The sequence below is a fragment of the Lactuca virosa genome, chromosome 4, assembly GCF_052849685.1.
Source record: "Lactuca virosa cultivar CGN04683 chromosome 4, Lactuca_virosa_CGN04683_v6, whole genome shotgun sequence".
NCBI classification, from domain to species: Eukaryota; Viridiplantae; Streptophyta; class Magnoliopsida; order Asterales; family Asteraceae; genus Lactuca; species Lactuca virosa.
This window is the reverse complement of record NC_136429.1, coordinates 374,856,264-374,878,882: the sequence shown is the minus strand read 5'-3', so window position 1 is coordinate 374,878,882 and position 22,619 is coordinate 374,856,264. Positions and strand designations below refer to the sequence as shown.

At 35.7% G+C, this 22,619-nt stretch overlaps 1 protein-coding gene and 1 long non-coding RNA gene across 3 annotated transcripts; one reads left to right on the top strand and one right to left on the bottom strand.

The window, feature by feature from the left end:
- The first annotated feature begins 16,526 nt into the window (after positions 1–16,526).
- LOC145169011 (uncharacterized) lies at positions 16,527–19,642 on the top strand. Of its 2 annotated transcripts, none has more exons than XR_013742240.1 (3): positions 16,527–16,738; positions 17,002–17,122; positions 19,451–19,642. It is a non-coding gene; the product is annotated as an uncharacterized LOC145169011 (long non-coding RNA). The 2 variants fall into 2 exon arrangements; XR_013742239.1 differs by lacking the exon at positions 19,451–19,642 and adding an exon at positions 18,064–18,293.
- A 684-nt stretch (positions 19,643–20,326) lies between these two features.
- Positions 20,327–22,024, bottom strand: LOC145108758 (tyrosine decarboxylase 1-like). The gene has a single exon (XM_079045838.1). The coding sequence runs from the start codon at positions 21,983–21,985 to the stop codon at positions 20,465–20,467; it is 1,521 nt and encodes a 506-aa protein (XP_078901964.1). The 5' UTR covers positions 21,986–22,024; the 3' UTR covers positions 20,327–20,464.
- Between the last annotated feature and the right edge of the window lie 595 nt (positions 22,025–22,619).

Sequence of the window (22,619 nt, the reverse complement as noted above, 5' to 3'; positions counted from 1 at the left end):
CTTTGTTTGTTTTACTAGAAACATCCAAACAAAAACTATGTCGCGAACAAACCATTCCCTGCATACGAGCGACTAGCAAATGTTTTTGGCAAAGATCGAGCTACAGGTGGTATGGCTGAATCGGCGGCTGATGTGATAGAAAATCAAAATATTGATAACGAAGAAGGAGAAAATTTTCCATCGTCTAATTCTAATCCTCAAAACACCGCAACTTCCACCAATCCAAATCCCAAAGACTCGACGCGAAATAAAAAAAGAAAAGCGGCATCTGAAGAAGTAACACATGTAATTCAAATGGGGTTAGCTACTGTCACACCCCGCTAAAGCGGAAACGCAAGGTATGACAGCGACAAAGGTTTCATTGCAAAAGATAAAGATACATCACCATAGCAATATTTAAAAGTTTACAACCCATAGCTTAAACAAAACAAAGTACAAGTTTTCCAAAATGACATTGTTCAAAATATAACTTCATAAAATAACTTCCACACGATGCAGCATGCTCTATGATGATGAATCTCTATATCCACTTACTAATTATTTCCTGAAAAAGCATGTAAAACGAGCGTCAACTATGAAAATAGTTGGTGAGTTCACAGGTTTATAAAATCAAGATTTGGTATAAGACTTTTCATAAATACAAGTACATTGCTTTAATGAGAACAAAGTTCATTGCTATAATGAGAAACAAAGTTGATTGCTAAAATTGATAAACGAGTTTATTGCCATAATAGATAACAAGTTTATTGCTATAATGTGTAACGAGTTTGTATGTGTATGAGTAAACAATGAGTCTCAACCAAACCTATGACTGAAGCCCTATCAAGATCTATGCTTATCGTTCCATAGATGAATATGATATCATGCACTCCAGCAATAGGGCGAGTGAGGAGTTGTCAATTCCTAATAGCGCTATCCATAATAACCATTGGCTCAAAGAGTTAATGGTTAGAGATAAGGGAAGGGCCTTAGTACGATAAGTTCTCATGTTCCGTGATGCATAGACATACATAGAGAGACATAGCAATAAAATAGCAATCATGTTTGATACAAATCAATTTAAATACAACATACAAATAATAGTTTTTCTGGACATGCTTTTCCACCCCAAAACATAAAACTGAAAATAGGGGAGTGCGTGAATACTCACAATGTTTCGAGTAGGTACAAGTGGTACTTCGGAATGCACCAACGTCTTACTACCGGGATCCTACGACATCAAACACACACTAGTGAGTTTCCATGTCGAAATCTAATGCTAATATACTAAACTCTACATATAGTGAAATGCCAATTTATGTTTTAGTATTTGATTTTATATTAATTGGTTACACTTTTTCTGAAATAATGAAATTCTACAAATCGTGCGATTAATTACAACATTGGAATATAAATTTTCCAAATTTTTAAGTCCTTATTACAACATAAATTCACGAAAATAGCATTCAAAGGATAAAAATTCTCAAACTTTTTATTTAACTGTTATTACACAATACTAAGCTGGGAAAATTATAAAAATGGATTTCCAAGCTGTTTAATTATATTTTATGATTTTTGAGCATTTATTCTAATAAAAATTGAAATAAATAGAAAACATTTTCCAAAATTACCCAAACTTTTTAATTAACTGTTATTGTACATAAATAGGCTGGGAAAAATATAAAAGATATTTTTCAGTGGGTATTTCTATTTTTCCTTGTTTTATTCCTTTAAATAATCATTAATTGAAGAAATAATATTAAACAGTTAAAATAATTTACCAAAAATTTTTGTAACATCATTTACAGTATAAATAACCCGAGAAAAATTCCAAAAGTGGTTTTTATATTGTATAATCCGGTTTTGGGTATTTATGTGAATTTAAGTGTAATTATCTTTAGAACTTAAGAGAAAAATAGTTTACAGTGGAGAAAAATTCTCAAAATTTTTATGTAACCTCCTACCGTACAACATGATTTTCTGGTAAGTTTTCATGAATTTTGGATAATCATAACTATTTTTCCTATGTTTAACCCATTATAATTACCAAAAATTGGGAAAAATAGCAAGGCATGATGAAAAATGTTGAAATTATTTTTCTGAGTCATCCATCACAGGTAAGGTATGCGAAAATTGTTAGATAAAATTTTCACACTCTCCAAAGTGGTTTTGCGATTTATTATATCCTAACAAAAAGAAAATCGGAAAGCATACCAAACAGCAACAAAAATTAATGAAATTTAGTGAGGGGTCATTATCCATCATAAGGGTCATCCATGAATTTGTTCCGGATTTATTGACCTCTGGAAGTATTTTATGTGATTTATGCCCTTGGTTTCTAGCAATAATTTAAATAAATCAAAGAAATAATAAAAGCTTTTGGTATTTTACAGATTATCACATGCATGTGAGGTCTTTCAAAAGGAAAAATGTTCAAAATTTAATCATAAGGGAAATAGGGGTATTAAACCCAAACAAGATAAGAAATTTTGCATGCAATGGTGCATGAGATGTAAATGTGGCTGATGTTCATGAATTTATGAAGCACATTCTGTGGGGTTTTAAGCCACGAAATTTCAACCATCATTCACTGGATATGTTAAGTTTCTAAAGTATTTTTCCCCAGATTTATGGTTGGGTTTAAGGCCATTGATCATGCAAGGAAAAAATGGTGATCATAGAAAAAGAGCTGTTTGCGCAACCATTTTGTAAAAATTGCCAAAACTCGGATATTTAATATTTTACAGTGAGACCAGTTGGGTTTGAAAGTTAACTCATGGAACTATCCAATACAAAAAGAATATCATGATTTGGTTAAGTAATGACCGAGATATGGTCGTTCAAAGCTGAATAAAGTAATCTGGCAGATTGCATGTTTGCTTTGAGTGCATCCTTAGGACATTTTGACAAGAACATCATGCATGCCTTTGATAAGATCCGATTTCTAGCACATGCATGGAGTGAATGAGCATCCAAGATGTACTAGAAATGGTTTAAATGCTTTTGATCATGCAAGAACACAAAAGAAATGGAGAAGAAGATGTAATACTTGTTTTTGAAGTCACATGAACATATGTGCATCATTTTCACTCCTTGCATGGGTTTGATCCCGGATTTTCACCATTTCAAACACATGCATTGTGTTATGGTGAGAATCTACAAACCACAAGGGAAAAATAAAGATTTCTAGCCATGGAAAGGCATAGAATCCGAAAAGAAGAGAAAACTAAGAAGAAGAGGTAGTAGAATCATGAAATTATGGAAGAAGATGTTGTTGTTTACCTTGGTTTTGATCTTGAGGGAAGTAAGAACACTTCAAGGTCTTCAAAATCTCGAAATTTGGCAGAGGAATGAGAGAAATTTTGTGGGTTAGAGAGAGAGAGGAAGAGAGTTTGTGGGTTAGGAGGGTGGAGTGTGAGAGAGTGAAGAGAGAAGAGGTAGAGTGAGGGTTTAAGTCTAATGATTGAGTTTTGGGAAGAGAGAGTGCATGGGGAGGGGAGAATGGCTGGCTCTATCATGCATTAGGCCTCCTCTCTCCTAATTTCAAATTTTATAAAATTCCCTCCAATATTTTTTATAAAAATCTAATTTTTATAAAAGTGATTCTTTAAGCAATTTTTGATTTATTTAAAAATCTTGTTTTTAACTAATTAATTATGATTAATGCATGGTAATTTATATTTCTATTTCATTGGTATAATCCATAATTTGATTAATAAAATTTGATATTTGGAAGTTTATAGCCAAATTTTATAAAGTTTTTAAGCTTTAAGATTTATAAATTTGGATTTTGGGCTCTTTAGGGTTTTTGGAATATTGTTTGATGTTCATCATCATAATGAAGTATAATTAGAATATTTTAATTTATTTTTAGGGTTTTATACCCTTTTTCAATTATAACAAAGCTTGAAAGTTTCATTCAAATTATAGCATTGGCATTTCCTATTGTAGTTAAGCAACTTACTAGAATCGTAAGTGTCAAGTATATTAGCCCTAGGTCTTAGATGGATCCTAGTTTATGCAAGATTTTGACCTAATTTATACTACTAGGCCATGGCATGATGTGCATGAATGGTTATTATAAAGATGCATGAGTCCGAGAATGACCTGAATTGACAGTTGTCACAGTATCCCCCACTTAAAAAGAATTTCGTCCCGAAATTCATTCTATGTCATTGCTTGTCATCACATGGGAAAAGTTGTGGATACTTTTCCTTCATGAATTCCTCACGCTCCCAGGTGTACTCCGGCCCGCGTTTTGAGTTCCATCGAACTTTCACAATCGGAATCTTAATCCGCTTAAGTTGTTTTACCTCCCTGCCAAGGATTTCTATCGGTTCCTCAACGAAGTTTAGCTTATCATTGATCTTAATTTCCTCCAGGGGTACTATCAATGTTTCGTCGGCTAAACATTTCTTAAGATTGGAGACGTGGAATGTGTCGTGAATGGCGCTTAACTCCTGGGGTAATTGGAGTTTATATGCCACCGAACCAATCCTTTCAATGATCTCAAAGGGTCCAACATATCTTGGGCTTAGTTTTCCTTTCTTACCAAAACGTACAAGCCCTTTCCAAGGCGACACCTTTAGTAGTGCCTTGTCTCCAACTTGGAATTCTAATGGTTTCCGACGATTATCCGCATAACTTTTCTGACGATCTCTGGCGGCTTTAAGCCTATCTTTGATGATAGAAATCTTGTCAGTTGTTTCCTGGATAAGGTCGAGTCTAGTCAATTGTCTGTCTCCGATTTCTGTCCAACACAATGGAGAACGACACTTGCGTCCATACAATGCTTCGTATGGGGCACATTGGATACTCGTGTGGTAACTGTTATTGTAGGAAAACTCAATTAGAGGCAAATGAGTATCCCAATTTCCTTTGAACTCAATGACACATGCTCGTAGCATGTCTTCCAATGTTTGTATTGTTCTCTCTGTTTGCCCATCTGTCTGAGGGTGGTAAGCTGTGCTCAAATCTATCTTGGTTCCTAGTGCCTTCTGTAACATCCACCAAAATCGAGATGTGAAACGACTATCTCTATCAGAAATGATAGACAGGGGTACACCATGCGGAGAAACAATTTTGTCGATGTAGATTTGGGCCAATTTTTCCATCTTGAAGTCTTCCCGAATGGGGAGAAAGTGAGCAGATTTCGTCAGTCGATCCACTATGACCCAAATTGAGTCATGACCTTTAGCAGTTCTAGGAAGTTTGGTAACGAAATCCATGGATATCTGCTCCCATTTCCATTGGGGAATTTCAGGTTGTTGCAATAAGCCGGATGGTTTTTGATGTTCAGCTTTGACTATTGAGCAAGTTAAACACTTCCCAACATGTAAGGCAATATCCCTTTTCATTCCAGGCCACCAATAGTACTCTTTAAGATCCTTGTACATCTTATCCGCTCCAGGGTGGATTGAGTATTTAGATCGATGAGACTCCTCTAGTACTATGTCTCTCAGATTGTTAACCCTTGGAATCCAAACTTTGTCCTTAAAATAACGAACTCTATCAGGTTTGGTTTCAAATCTCACTTCTAAACCATGTAAAGTTTCACCTGGAAGATTTTCCTTGAATAAAGCTTTCTCCTGGGCATCAATGATTTGAGATTTCAAGTTTGTCTGAATTACCATTCCCAAAGCTCTCACACGGGAAGGTTTCACTCTTTCTTTTCTACTAAGAGCGTCGGCTACTACGTTAGCCTTCCCTGGGTGATATCGTATCTCACAGTCATAATCACTAAACAACTCTACCCATCTCCTCTGCCGCATGTTTAACATTTTCTGATCTAGGATATGCTGAAGGCTTTTGTGATCGGTATACATGGTGCACTTGGTTCCGTACAAATAATGCCTCCATATCTTTAGAGCGAAAACTATTGCTCCTAGTTCTAGATCATGGGTTGTATAATTCTTCTCATGCGGCTTGAGTTGTCTGGAAGCATACGCAATGACCTTATCTTTTTGCATTAACACACATCCTAATCCTTGATGAGATGCATCACAATACACTACAAAGTTCTCTGATCCCTCTGGTAAAGCCAGAATTGGTGCATTACACAACTTGTTTTTCAGGATTTGAAACGCCTCTTCGTGTTTCTCTTCCCAGAGAAATTTTCTGTCTTTTTGGGTCAAAGATGTTAATGGTTGAGCAATCCTAGAGAAATTCTCAATGAAGCGTCTGTAGTACCCAGCTAATCCTAGGAACTGTCGTATTTCTGTCGGGGTTTTGGGGGCTTCCCATTTCTTGATTGCCTCGATCTTAGCTGGATCTACATGAATTCCTCTTTTGCCGATCACATGACCAAGGAAATGTACTTCCCGAATCCAAAATTCACACTTAGTGAACTTGGCATACAATTTCTGCTCCTTCAACAGCTCCAACACTAGCTTCAAATGTCTCTCATGATCTTCTTTGGTTTGTGAGTAAACAAGTATGTCATCGATAACTACAATTACAAACTTGTCTAGGTATGGTTTACAGACCCTATTCATCAAATCCATGAAAACAGCGGGTGCGTTCGTTAGTCCAAAAGGCATGACTAAGAACTCATAATGTCCATAACGGGTTCTAAATGCTGTTTTGTGAATGTCTCCTTCGTGAACTCTTAGTTGATGGTATCCTGATCGGAGGTCGATCTTTGAGAAGTATGAAGCGCCTTGCAACTGATCGAACAAGTCATCAATTCGAGGAAGAGGATATCGATTCTTGATTGTCAACTTGTTCAGTTCTCTATAATCAATACACATTCGAAATGACCCGTCTTTCTTTTTGACGAATAACACTGGGGCTCCCCAAGGTGAAGAACTTGGTCGTATGAACCCTTTGTATAGAAGTTCTTGAAGTTGTCCGGACAGTTCTTGCATCTCGGATGGCGCGAGGCGATATGGTGCTTTTGCTACCGGTGCCGCTCCGGGAATTAAGTCTATCCGAAATTCGACCTGTCTGTGAGGGGGTAGACAGGGTAATTCCTCCGGAAACACTTCGGGATAGTTTTGAACCACCGGGATCTCCTTGAGTTGCTTAGCTTCAGGTTCTCTTTCTATCACGTGGGCCATGAATGCGATACAATCCTTTTTCAGGTACTTATGAATCTTTATGCTCGATACAATGTTTAAACTTCTTCCTGGCTTCTCACCGTGTATGATAAGGGTTTCTCCATTAGGGAGAGGTATCCTAATGACTTTCTCGTAACAACCAATGTCCGCTCTATTCTTGGATAACCAATCCATTCCTACTATTACATCAAAACTACCTAGCTCGATAGGAATTAGGTCAATGCTAAAGAGTTTATCAGCTAAATTCAGAGTACAACCAGGAATTATATCATTAGCCCTAATTTCATACCCATCAGCAAGTTCAATAGCATAAGCATTCCTCATCTTTCTCGATTTCAAGCCAATTAACGGTCTAAATGCTAAAGAAACAAAACTCCTATCTGCTCCCGCATCGAATATTACTGATGCAAAATGGTTGTTCAGGAGAAACGTACCTGTTATCACTTCAGGGTTCTGACGAGCTTCTTCTGCACCAATCACAAAGGCTACAACTCTTGGCCGTCCAACTTGATTTCCTTGGAAGTTTTGCCTGGCTTGGCCTTGTCCATTGTTACCAGGCCCTTTGTTCAGTTTGGGACATGCTCTACGGAGATGATCAATACTCCCACACTCGTAACATGCCCTTTTTCCCTCCTTATTCAACTTACAATACTTCGAGTAATGGCCTGTTTGCTTACAGTTTTGGCACACTGGGCAAGCTCCCTTGTGATGAAAGTTACACTTATTGCACTTCGGAAGCGGCCCTGAGTACTGCTTTCGTTCCTGCACTTCCCGTTCTTGAGTTTTCACTGATTCTTGCTCCTGGGCTCTTACCATAAAGTTTCTTGAGACTTTCTGCTTCCTCCCTGACTTGCCTCCATACTTCTTCTCTCCCTGATCTGCTGGCTTCCTCTTGCTACTAGAGCTTTCCTTTTTCGATGCTCTCATCCTTATCACATCATTGGTTAGTCGATTTGCTAGGCTTACTGCACTTTGAATAGTAGTTGGGTTTGCTGAGGTAACCATTCCCCGAATCTCTGGTGCCAGACCCCAGATGTAACGATCTATCCGTTTCTCCTCAGGAGTAACCATGTGATGTACCAGTTTTGCTAGTTCATGAAATCGGACTGTATACTTCTCTATTTGTGTTCCAACCATAGAATGGTTCCAGAATTCAGATTCAAGTTTCTGAAGTTCATCCTTGGGACAATACTCCTCTATCAGTAGCTTCTTTAGGTCTTCCCAAGTTAGCTGATATGCCGCTGTACGGCCTCGGGTTTGCACTAGAGTATTCCACCAGGTTAATGCCCTATCTTGGAATAGGCAAGATGCATACTCAACTTTGTTGCGCTCGAGGCATTTGCTAATGTGAAGGACCGACTCCATGCTGTCAATCCATTTCAGCAACCCGACCGCACCTTCCTTTCCATGGAACTCCTTAGGTTTACAGGCCATAAAGGACTTGTAGTTACATTCTCTTTCATTGTTTCCCCGGTTTCCTCCACTACTTCCTTGGTTAGCATTAAGTCCTGTAGTTACTTGAGTAACAATGTTTGGAATTGCTTCCATGAGTTGTTGTGCTACAATTTGAGCAACATCGGGTGTTTCTTTCTGTGGGCGCCCGCGATTAGGCCTTCCTGACATGGTTCTATTACACAGGAGAAGAAATACGTATAAATACATAAAATAATGTATAATATTTAGTTCACTACTATTTTGAAAACCGTAAGTGTTGTCAAATCATTGGTTTGCATTAATACTAGACATATATATTTTAGAAAGAAAAGAAAAGAAAAAATCTCTTTATTCGACCATTTACCAATTAAATTCTAGGGTTTGACCTCATAGTAAAAGTTTTCAACATAAAATAAAATTCTTCATTACCATTTGAAATTGTCTTAAAACCAAACCAATACATCAATCCCAAAATAAAGTTTTAAATGTCTTTCCCAAAAGACACCCAACATGGGTTTTCATTTCATGACAAAATAAAATAAAATACTGAAATCAGAACCAAACACTAATCGCTATCCCAACAAGAATCATCAGCACCACAATCAGTAATAGCCCAACAAGCACATAATATGCGGTCATCGCAGGACATGCCACTCGTCTAGCAGCACTAGCAGTGTCAGCAGCCTCCATCGAATGCTGAAACAGGATTTCCATCCTTGTCAAGACTTCATCCAAAACTTCCCGATGCCCAGCTATCACAGCGAGACTGTGACGTAGGCCCGCTGCCATCGACTGCAATCTCCGGGACTCCTCCGGGGTCATACCTGGCTGCCTGACAGGTATCCCTATGACTTGCTGTGGTGAGGGTGCTCTCGGTCCTGCAACGCTGGGTCCTACCCCGCTAGGTCCTGCCGTGCCAAGTCCTGCTGTGCTGGTGGCTATCCTTCCTGGAATAGGAACACTCTTCCTCGCCGTCCTCCGAATACGAAGCCCATAAAGTGGTGGCTGTGGCAACACCGATGAAGGCGATGCCTCGCGTCGTTGACTCGGGGCGTTGTCATTGCTGATCTCCACCGAGTTTCCTGTATCTTCCGTATCCTCCGATGGGTCTTCTTCTACCGAGGCGGGGGGGTTACGTCGAGGGATAATAGTGACGTAGCCGGACTCATCAGCTGAGGCGGTAGCGTGAGAAGATGACGATGTCGACATAGTGGACTGAGACATAGATTCAATGAGATATGAAATAAATGACAATGCATGCCTATAATATGCAATGCTTACACACACCAAAATTAACCTTTTTGAATTTTTGAAATAAAGTTTTCTCAAAAAATTTTGTTGAACATATTCCCATTATAATTAGCTCAAGCTTTATATAAATCTTTCCTTAATTAAACATAGGTGATCAGGCTATGTTTAATTGAGGTCCAACGATACAATTCCCGACCTAATTATATTAGTAATATGTTTGATGTAAAAAGAATTTTTATAAGTTTTGGTTATAGGTTGTGTTTTCTTAAAGGAAAACTGATGTTCTCTATAACCTGGCTCTGATACCACCTCTGTCACACCCCGCTAAAGCGGAAACGCAAGGTATGACAGCGACAAAGGTTTCATTGCAAAAGATAAAGATACATCACCATAGCAATATTTAAAAGTTTACAACCCATAGCTTAAACAAAACAAAGTAAAAGTTTTCCAAAATGACATTGTTCAAAATATAACTTCATAAAATAACTTCCACACGATGCAGCATGCTCTATGATGATGAATCTCTATATCCACTTACTAATTATTTCCTGAAAAAGCATGTAAAACGAGCGTCAACTATGAAAATAGTTGGTGAGTTCACAGGTTTATAAAATCAAGATTTGGTATAAGACTTTTCATAAATACAAGTACATTGCTTTAATGAGAACAAAGTTCATTGCTATAATGAGAAACAAAGTTGATTGCTAAAATTGATAAACGAGTTTATTGCCATAATAGATAACAAGTTTATTGCTATAATGTGTAACGAGTTTGTATGTGTATGAGCAAACAATGAGTCTCAACCAAACCTATGACTGAAGCCCTATCAAGATCTATGCTTATCGTTCCATAGATGAATATGGTATCATGCACTCCAGCAATAGGGCGAGTGAGGAGTTGTCAATTCCTAATAGCGCTATCCATAATGACCATTGGCTCAAAGAGTTAATGGTTAGAGATAAGGGAAGGGCCTTAGTACGATAAGTTCTCATGTTCCGTGATGCATAGACATACATAGAGAGACATAGCAATAAAATAGCAATCATGTTTGATACAAATCAATTTAAATACAACATACAAATAATAGTTTTTCTGGACATGCTTTTCCACCCCAAAACATAAAACTGAAAATAGGGGAGTGCGTGAATACTCACAATGTTTCGAGTAGGTACAAGTGGTACTTCGGAATGCACCAACGTCTTACTACCGGGATCCTACGACATCAAACACACACTAGTGAGTTTCCATGTCGAAATCTAATGCTAATATACTAAACTCTACATATAGTGAAATGCCAATTTATGTTTTAGTATTTGATTTTATATTAATTGGTTACACTTTTTCTGAAATAATGAAATTCTACAAATCGTGCGATTAATTACAACATTGGAATATAAATTTTCCAAATTTTTAAGTCCTTATTACAACATAAATTCACGAAAATAGCATTCAAAGGATAAAAATTCTCAAACTTTTTATTTAACTGTTATTACACAATACTAAGCTGGGAAAATTATAAAAATGGATTTCCAAGCTGTTTAATTATATTTTATGATTTTTGAGCATTTATTCCAATAAAAATTGAAATAAATAGAAAACATTTTCCAAAATTACCCAAACTTTTTAATTAACTGTTATTGTACATAAATAGGCTGGGAAAAATATAAAAGATATTTTTCAGTGGGTATTTCTATTTTTCCTTGTTTTATTCCTTTAAATAATCATTAATTGAAGAAATAATATTAAACAGTTAAAATAATTTACCAAAAATTTTTGTAACATCATTTACAGTATAAATAACCCGAGAAAAATTCCAAAAGTGGTTTTTATATTGTATAATCCGGTTTTGGGTATTTATGTGAATTTAAGTGTAATTATCTTTAGAAATTAAGAGAAAAATAGTTTACAGTGGAGAAAAATTCTCAAAATTTTTATGTAACCTCCTACCGTACAACATGATTTTCTGGTAAGTTTTCATGAATTTTGGATAATCATAACTATTTTTCCTATGTTTAACCCATTATAATTACCAAAAATTGGGAAAAATAGCAAGGCATGATGAAAAATGTTGAAATTATTTTTCTGAGTCATCCATCACAGGTAAGGTATGCGAAAATTGTTAGATAAAATTTTCACACTCTCCAAAGTGGTTTTGCGATTTATTATATCCTAACAAAAAGAAAATCGGAAAGCATACCAAACAGCAACAAAAATTAATGAAATTTAGTGAGGGGTCATTATCCATCATAAGGGTCATCCATGAATTTGTTCCGGATTTATTGACCTCTGGAAGTATTTTATGTGATTTATGCCCTTGGTTTCTATCAATAATTTAAATAAATCAAAGAAATAATAAAAGCTTTTGGTATTTTACAGATTATCACATGCATGTGAGGGCTTTCAAAAGGAAAAATGTTCAAAATTTAATCATAAGGGAAATAGGGGTATTAAACCCAAACAAGATAAGAAATTTTGCATGCAATGGTGCATGAGATGTAAATGTGGCTGAAGTTCATGAATTTATGAAGCACATTCTGTGGGGTTTTAAGCCACGAAATTTCAACCATCATTCACTGGATATGTTAAGTTTCTAAAGTATTTTTCCCAGATTTATGGTTGGGTTTAAGGCCATTGATCATGCAAGGAAAAAATGGTGATCATAGAAAAAGAGCTGTTTGCGCAACCATTTTGTAAAAATTGCCAAAAATCGGATATTTAATATTTTACAGTGAGACCAGCTGGGTTTGAAAGTTAACTCATGGAACTATCCAATACAAAAAGAATATCATGATTTGGTTAAGTAATGACCGAGATATGGTCGTTCAAAGCTGAATAAAGTAATCTGGCAGATTGCATGTTTGCTTTGAGTGCATCCTTAGGACATTTTGACAAGAACATCATGCATGCCTTTGATAAGATCCGATTTCTAGCACATGCATGGAGTGAATGAGCATCCAAGATGTACTAGAAATGGTTTAAATGCTTTTGATCATGCAAGAACACAAAAGAAATGGAGAAGAAGATGTAATACTTGTTTTTGAAGTCACATGAACATATGTGCATCATTTTCACTCCTTGCATGGGTTTGATCCCGGATTTTCACCATTTCAAACACATGCATTGTGTTATGGTGAGAATCTACAAACCACAAGGGAAAAATAAAGATTTCTAGCCATGGAAAGGCATAGAATCCGAAAAGAAGAGAAAACTAAGAAGAAGAGGTAGTAGAATCATGAAATTATGGAAGAAGATGTTGTTGTTTACCTTGGTTTTGATCTTGAGGGAAGTAAGAACACTTCAAGGTCTTCAAAATCTCGAAATTTGGCAGAGGAATGAGAGAAATTTCGTGGGTTAGAGAGAGAGAGGAAGAGAGTTTGTGGGTTAGGAGGGTGGAGTGTGAGAGAGTGAAGAGAGAAGAGGTAGAGTGAGGGTTTAAGTCTAATGATTGAGTTTTGGGAAGAGAGAGTGCATGGGGAGGGGAGAATGGCTGGCTCTATCATGCATTAGGCCTCCTCTCTCCTAATTTCAAATTTTATAAAATTCCCTCCAATATGTTTTATAAAAATCTAATTTTTATAAAAGTGATTCTTTAAGCAATTTTTGATTTATTTAAAAATCTTGTTTTTAACTAATTAATTATGATTAATGCATGGTAATTTATATTTCTATTTCATTGGTATAATCCATAATTTGATTAATAAAATTTGATATTTGGAAGTTTATAGCCAAATTTTATAAAGTTTTTAAGCTTTAAGATTTATAAATTTGGATTTTGGGCTCTTTAGGGTTTTTGCAAATATTGTTTGATGTTCATCATCATAATGAAGTATAATTAGAATATTTTAATTTATTTTTAGGGTTTTATACCCTTTTTCAATTATAAAAAAGCTTGAAAGTTTCATTCAAATTATAGCATTGGCATTTCCTATTGTAGTTAAGCAACTTACTAGAATCGTAAGTGTCAAGTATATTAGCCCTAGGTCTTAGATGGATCCTAGTTTATGCAAGATTTTGACCTAATTTATACTACTAGGCCATGGCATGATGTGCATGAATGGTTATTATAAAGATGCATGAGTCCGAGAATGACCTGAATTGACAGTTGTCACAGCTACTGTATCCGAGGAAATCCAGAAAATGACTAGGGCTATTACGTCCTCTACTAATGACCTCACAGAGTTAAAAACCATACATGAAGAGTTGAAGACCATGGAGTTGTCTTCTTCAGAAATCATGCGAGTTTGTTTGAAGTTTACAAAAAATCTGAATTTGTTACCGATGTGGAATAGTTTGGACGCAGCTACCAAACCACTTTTTGCGAAGGCTATATTGGAAGATGATAACTGAAGTTTGTTATTTTTTTTATTTAAAATTAAGTATTTTGGAAACCATTTTGGTTTCGAACTTTGTTAATTTTGATACAATTATGATTATTGGGTATTAGAACTTGTTTCTATGAGAATTTTAAATATTGTTTTTTAATAAAAATGTCTATTTTGAAGTTATGTATGTTAAATAGAGTTATTATGAATATTTTTTGCAAAAGGGTAGTATGGTCATTTTTACATCTTGTTCTGTCCAGTTCTATTGTTACCAAACAGTTTCAGACAACTTGTTCTGTTCTGTTCAGTCTTACCAAACGCTATACAGATTATTTGTCTTGTCCAGTACAGTCCTGTTCAGTCCAGTCCTGTCCAGTTCTGTTCCATCAAGTTCTTCTGCCAAACGGTACCTTAGTGACCAATGTTTTAGTTACGACTGAAAATCTGGTCACTAACAGTATTCTTTATTTACCATATATTAAGTGGTCATTGAATTTTGGTAGTTGTACATATTTAGTGACCAAATCGGAGATAGTTGTCACTGAGTGGTCACTAACAATTATTGTTGTTATTTAATTTCATAACAAGTATTAGTGACTAGAATTAGTGGTCACTGATTTGATGTTTAATGACAAAAAAAAGTTGTCACTGCATTGGAGATTTAGTGATCAAAATAGTGGTCATTAATTGTCATTGGTTTTTCAAACACACACATAGTGACGACATAATATTGGTCACAGCATGAAAAAAAATTAGTTACCAGAAAATAGTGGTCACTAATATAAAAAAGGAACATAAGTGATTTTTAATTTTTTTACCTGATAAAATAAATTTATATTTTTTAACCAAACTTTTTCTAAACAAACATAAGAAAAAAGGTATATAATACGTATTTTTTTTGTTATACAAATAATTTGAATTTATAATTCATGTCATGTATTCGGAATGGAAACACATATGAAAACGAATATTCGGCATCGGAATCATCAAGTGTTAAGTTATCCCGTTCAATTCCGTTGGAAGGAAACCGGAATTCACCATCGCCATCAAACGACATGTGCAAGGAGGTCCGATGTGTGGAAATAGACGAATCCACCAACAATCAATTACCTTCGGAATCACAATCACCTCCCATTTCCAATGAAGAAACGGAATCAGAATCAGTCTCGGGTCCCACTCCAAGACCCCAATTCTGAAACCGCATCAACATCGGGGAATTGGAGCAAAACTTCCAAGATTTACAAAACACGATAAATTCTCTAGTCACACCACCGGAAGAACCCTACGAAGAACAAGAAGTACAATCAGAAATATCAAATTCCACGAGTTTTAGGCTAATGAAAAGCCGGAGTTGTAGAGCTAATCTTATGACGAATTCTTCACCACCCGAATTTGAGAACACCCCGCCTAATGATTTTGAAAAAGGGTTTCCGGGAAGACCGGAGCGGAAGTTGTGGGAACTGCCGCCACCGGAGTATGGTGGTGCCGCTAGTGGAGGGTTGTTGAGAAGTGACTCGCAGTCGTCTCTTAGAAGTACTTTATTGGACGATGCAATTGCTCGGAAGGGTAAAATATCTGGAGAAGAAGATATTCCTAGTGTAGATACATTTGTTGCAGGATTGAAGAAAATGGCAAAACTTCAGTATGACCAGGTTTATGCATATAAATCAAAGCATTGTAGTTTTAATGTTTTTTTTCCAACACCAATTTGTAATTTGCATGTGGATGATTTAGGTTAATAATGAGGGAGGTGATGGTTTGGGGAAGAACATGAAAAGCATATGATTGGATTCAATTACTGGTTCTAATAAGGGTAATTTTGTCTTTTTATATCAGTTAGGGACCATTTTCGTTATAAAAATAAAGTTTTAGGACCATCAGTGTTCAAATTAAAAACACAGGACCTGATTCAAAAAAGATATATAACCACAGGACCATTTTTATAATTTACCCTAATAACTAAAAAAACCCCACCCCCTTTTTATCAATCGATCACCGGAAACCACATGAGAACTTGAACCCTAGCCTCTCATCCCTCTTTCTCTCGCTAGAAACATCTACTAAAAACTCTTCAGTTTTCTCTCATCTTGTTCCTCTCTTATTTCATTCGAACCCTAGCAGACTCCTTGTTTGATTTGTGGTTCGATTTCTAAAAATTAATCTGGACTCTAACACCCCCGTTCCCGAGTTCAACTTAACTAGAGAAAGGAAAGGAAATGAGTGGAAATGAGAAGAAAATAAAAAAAATTGGTGTTCCGAGTTTCATTAAAGGAGGGAAGTGGAAGGAAGTGAAGGGAAATGGGAGGATGACTTTCCCTCCTAACTTTCCTTCCGATTTGGAAGGATTTGGAAAGAAAGAAAGAACAAAATGATTCATTTTCCTTCCACTTCCTTCCAACTGGAACACAAAACAAAATTTTGTTTTCCTTTCCATTCTTTTCTCTTCTTTTCTTTTGTTAAAGTTGGGAACTAGGCGTAAAGTTGTACATGATCGATTTCTAAAAATCGATTTCTCACAGCGTCAACCGAGAGCTACGTCGCGCCACCATGACGAACACCACTGACACCATGTTAACTACCGTAACAACTCACCGCAACCAATTTCCAAATTTCAGAAGCATGTTTGGACGATTGAGCTCAGATTACTTCATTTGCATGGTAGATTGATTGACTGCCTGTTATTAATGTATCCAGGTAAACATTCTTCAAGTAGGGAACACAATTCATCTACTTTATCTCTTAAGTTATCGATTGTTTGTGGTTTTTACAGTTTTTTCGACTTAATTTATACCAAATTTGGTTTTTGGTTATTTAGTAGCGGTTTAACGTTGATATAGTTCCTAATTTGGAAGTTCACTTTTGCTTCTTTTTTATTCTAATTATCCAAATGCAAATATGAATCAAATGTAAAGCTTAGCATGTGATAATTATGGAAGTTTGATGTTTTAAATTTGTAGGCTGAGGACGAAATTGGGATTAACATAAAGTATGCCATGAGAGCTCTTAGAAAGCATCATCTTGAGGAGGAGGGAGCTTATCCCTGCTTTTACAACTATCTCAAAACCTATTGCTTTTCAGGTTCCCTTTACCTATATTACAAAATCTAAGAATAAGGATACAATGTTGCTTTATTTTGTTTTTCTAATTGGAACTTAGCCTATATTTTTATTAAACAATAAAACTTGTATCAACCAACAAAGCCAACATGTAGCTAACACAAACAAAATACAAAGACAGCAACACTAACACCCTTGGATAAAGACTAAAACCTAAACCTTAGATATAAAATTTCAACATTAAGAGGTGTAAGGTAGCCTAAGATACAAAATTCAAAAGCAGCCACTTAGAATTCCATTAATGCCCCTAAGTTTGAGAAAATCTCCAACTATAAGCATCCACAACAAGATATGAGTAGCACCCAAACCAGTCACTGAAAAGATAGAAAATAGACATAATTAAAGTTCTTTTGATTTGTTTGAGACCTTGAAACACAGACAAACAACCTCTCAAGGTGAATAAACCATTAGAGCCGTTCATTGACCTGTATGGGGACATCTTAAATTGAAAATTTTTAGAGTTTTCTTCCAATTACAACAACGTACTTCTGTCTATGAAGCATTAAATAGCTACTAACTCCCATGATCATCCTTATTTTAGACCCACCTTGAACTTTTTACACATCAAAGTAGACATACTAGAGCCATCTTTTCGCCAATATCCCTCAGTATAAGTATGTTGCTCTAATTGAAATACAAAACACCAATCCAAAGTATAAGTATAGTAATCCAAGTACTGAATTTGTGACTAATGGCTAATTTGGTTTAAAATGCAACTGAATTTTGCAGGCATGTTGTTAGTTTGATAAGTTGCTTCTTTTTGATAAATGGCTAATTATTGTTTGATAAATTGCTTTTGTGATTAAGTAGGAGTTCCATTGCTAAACCTGAATAACCATCGATTGATATTATATCATTCTTTAGGTATCCATTAATTATAGCTTTCATACTTTGGTTTTGCAGAAAAAGTCCTAGAGAAAGAGGGTGCATCATGTGTTACCAAAACTTGTGTACAATTCTGTTGATCCATTTCCTGTTCCTTCTCTTCTTATGGTATAAACTTACTTTCACATATTTCTCTCTTCTAAAACATATACATTTCAAAGATTGTTGATAAATTCCAAAACTTGTGTACACAAGGATGTTTGCTACTCATCTAAGAAAGTTTTTAGTTGATCGCAGTGTTATTGGGATGTTCGCAAATATGTTCAATGTTGAAGACTTGAAAGATGTTATCAACATCGGAGCTCTATCTTTGGGATTAACGAGGTTTGTTCTCATTTCTTGTATTGACCATGTTTGACCAATCATTATCCTATTTCACTACTATTTCCTCTAATGATTTTTTGATGTGTAATTACCATCAACATGCCAAAAGGGCAGCTCTAATGTCATCTTTCGTCCTGCACAAACCTCATGAAAGATCACATTTCAGCAAAGCTACATTAAAAACAGTAAGCAAATCTTTACTACCATATACAAAAATATTATTTCTTGTATAATCACCTAATTATTAAAATATTATTTTCCTTTATTTTTCAGCTAAAAAGCATAGAATGGATTATGCAGATCCTTATCGTACCATAAAAGAGGAAGGTGACATAATTGAACATGTAGTAAGACTCTAAAAACTATCTTTGATCCAAGGGCACAATAGTCATTTTTTAAAGGTTAACATCTAGTTTGTTAACTTAGACTCATATTAACCAAAATCGTTAAGGAACATCAAAATAAAGACCAATTTTGCAAAAGTGAACTTTTTAGGACCAATATTGAAAAATTCAGCTAAACCTAAGGACCAAAAATGTAATTGACCAAAAATGTAAAAAATATATTAGCATTCTGAAAACCAGCATAAGTGATGAAGAAGCAAATGCAAAAGGATGGCTTGGAATTATGATGATTTTGTTTTATACTTATGTTTTTTTTTTTTTGACTTACAGGTTTGATCAACTAACAACTATACGCTTTCAAGAAGCTATGCCAACAATTCAACAAGTTTTAAATGATGAAACTTGTGCTCTTCAGGTATTTGCAAACTACATATTTAGTCCTCTTGCTTATCAAAATTACGGATTTGGTCCATAACTTGAGAACTTTTAATCTTTTTTATCACCATATTTGTACGTATTGTTAAACTCTGCAAAATGACCATACTACCCTTATAGGTGGAGTTATCAAGACTTCTTGATATTGCGATAGGCTCAACAAATTAAGTGTTTGTCTGATCAGGTGAGAAATAGCAATGTACTTTACTCTTTGTACCAATATAGACAATATGTGGTGAATAAAGTAGAATGTTATATTTGGTAGCATTTGATGGAGTGGTTTTATTTATTTATTATTGTAGGCGATTGAAGCAACAAAGAATATGTTGAGATGGGTAATAAGGAGCTAACTCAAGCCATACAGAGGAGCAACAAGTGGAACAACAATTGCAGAATTTTTCTCTTACTTTTCATTGTTTTTACATTTAATATTTTTTTTCTTGACTGGTATAATTAATTAATACTTAAATCGATGGACTCATCATTTAACTTACAAAGTATGTTATTTATTTATTTATTTATTTTATTTTATTTGCAATTTTAAGAGCTCAAAATGTATATTGACCCCATTGTAGATAGTTTTAGGTTTGAAGATGCAAATAATAGGAACTTACATCTATTGATTTGTTTACTCTATCATTACAACTGAACTCAGTGACGACTTTTTTGGTCACTAGATGAGTGACGACTTTTTATGGTCACTAGTTGGATTAAACGGTGAGAGACTTTTTGCGGTCACTAATGGATAAAATAGTGACGACTTCCTTTGATCAGTGACTACTTTTAGTGACGGAATGAGTGGTCACGGATATAGTGACGACTATATTTTAGTCACTATTTAGTGACCATTATGTATTTTGGTCACTATATCAGTTTAGTGACGGACCTATAGTGACGAAAAGTGACGACCAAAATTTTGGTCACTAAATCACTTAGTGACGACTCTTTCTATTGTTAGTGACCATTTCATTTTCGTCACTAATTGGCAATTTTTTTTTGTAGAGAGAGAGGAGAGAGAGAGAGAGAGAGAGAGAGAGGTGTCCAACAACTTCTTAGGATTTTTTTTGGCATGTCGTCTTAATAGGCGACTTTTACCATCCAGCCACCTACGATATCGGACATTCACTACGTGTAGCTAGCTAGCTATAGAAATATGTTTATTTATCTTATTCATTTAGAATTATTTTATCACAATAATATTTTGTGAGTAAAACCGCCCTTATTGTATCTCACGTAGACATGTTTCAGAGTGCCTAGATAGAGAACATGAGATATATGTTGAGTTGCTTCTTTTAAATGATTACATAGATTCGTCTTTAATCTTCCCGGCCGGGTGGCTGACCATTAGAAGTGGTCTCTGGTCTTGGTTCACCGAGAAGGGAAGTTGCTACACCTTGCACCAACTCCCAAGCCATATTTACATGTCTATCTTCGGTGAGACTTGCCCCCACGGAAAATCGGATAATATAAACTCCTCCAACCACCGAATGTGTCATGTAAGCTCGCCCGGTTGCATTCACCGATTCCAATAACATCTGGTTCAATTCATTTGCTTTATGGTCGTTGTCATGGTGCTGACTAATAGCATAGGGAGAAACTCTAAAACAAACCATAGAAAAGTATCTAGGCGCCATAATCTCAAACCTAGCGTCCATGTTGACGAGGCCTTCAAAATCCTTGGCCATTTTCACATGCTTTCTTATGTATTCCCTCAAAGCAGTCGTCCCATAGCTCCTTAGCACCATCCATAACTTTAAGGCTTGAAATCTTCGTGCTAGTGATATCTGCCAGTCTTTGTAGTCGACGACTTTCCCTGATTCAGTGGATTCGTTTGCCATTAACTCTGAGGTTGTGGAGAGTGGTTTGGTAAATGACGATTTGTCTTTAACCCAAAGGCAGCAGCAAGACAGATTTGTGAGCAGCCATTTGTGAGCATTAAAACTGAAGGAGCTTGCACCCTCCACACCATCAAGGAAGTGACGAAACTCAGGGCAGATACATGCACTTCCAGCATATGCAGCATCCACGTGAACCCACATATTATATTTGCTTGCTACCTCACACAAAGACCCCAATGGGTCCACCGCTGTCGTTGAGGTTGTCCCAACAGTTGCACATAAATAGATTGGAATTAAACCATCTTCAACATCTCTTTTAATCATCTCTTCTAGGGATTCTGGGGACAGTTCAAAGTTCGTTGACCTAGTTGTCAAGACTTGTCGAACATTCTCAGGTTTTATCCCAACAACTTTTGCTGACTTGTGGAGAGAAAAATGGGTTTGGTCAGAACAGTAGACTGCAAGATTCTCTGTGTTTTCTCTCCCAATTTGATCAAGTGTCTTCTCTTTCGCAGCAAGGAGTGTACAAATGAAGGCCTCACAGGTACTGCCAAGCAAAACACCACCACCTCCACCGTGATTACTTGAAGTTGAGAACGACTGGGGAAGTTGGAGTAGTTTTAACAACCACTCCATGACGACGATCTCTAGTTCTGTTGCTGCAGGAGAAGATTCCCAGTTGAATCCGACAACACTAAAACCATTGAGGAGCATTTCCCCTAGAAAGCTTGCCATGTTTAAGCTGGCCGGAAAGTACGCAAAAAAATTTGGACTTTGCCAATGTGTTATACCTGGAATAATATCCTTCTGCACATCCTTGAGTATATCTTCAATTGACTCAGGGTACATTGGAGCACAGTCGGGCGAACTTTCTAATAGGTAACCTGGTTTAACTTGGCTTCTAACAGGGTACTTTTCTATGTTCTGGTAATAATCGACAACGAAGTCAGTGACCATATGACATTGCCTCCTGAATTCTATTGGGTTCAAGGGATTCATTGTTAATTTGTGATATGCCAAAGAATATAGTTGGTGTATATATATATATATATATATATATATATATATATATATATATATATATATATATATATATATATATATATATATATATATATATATATATATATACCATTCTTGTATACATAATTAGATTCCTCCTACAATAACTAGTATTGGGCTTTTTTTAAATAATACCTTCTTTGTGGACTATTAAACATCTACATTTATTATACTGTATATATGGGAAACTTAATCACTAGTAGTGGGCTTTTGCCAAACAATAACTTCTTTGTGGATTATTAAACATTTGCATTTATTAAATTTTACATATATGGAAAGTTATGTGCGTGATATGTTGAAAATATTCAAACAACTGACTATAAAATCTCATACGTTGTAATTCCAAAGAAAAGTTGTTTTCCAGCCTCCATTATTAAATCCTATTTAATTTGTTGACAAAAGAGAACCTAAGGTGACAATACTTTCTTGTACTATGAGTTGCACATCAAATGAAAGTAACTTTTGTTGGAAATTTTGTTTTGCATCAAATGAAAGTAACTCTCGTTGAAAATTTTGTTTTTCTATGTGGGATGTCCAAAGTCTTATTGAAGCCACAATGAGGCCCGGACAA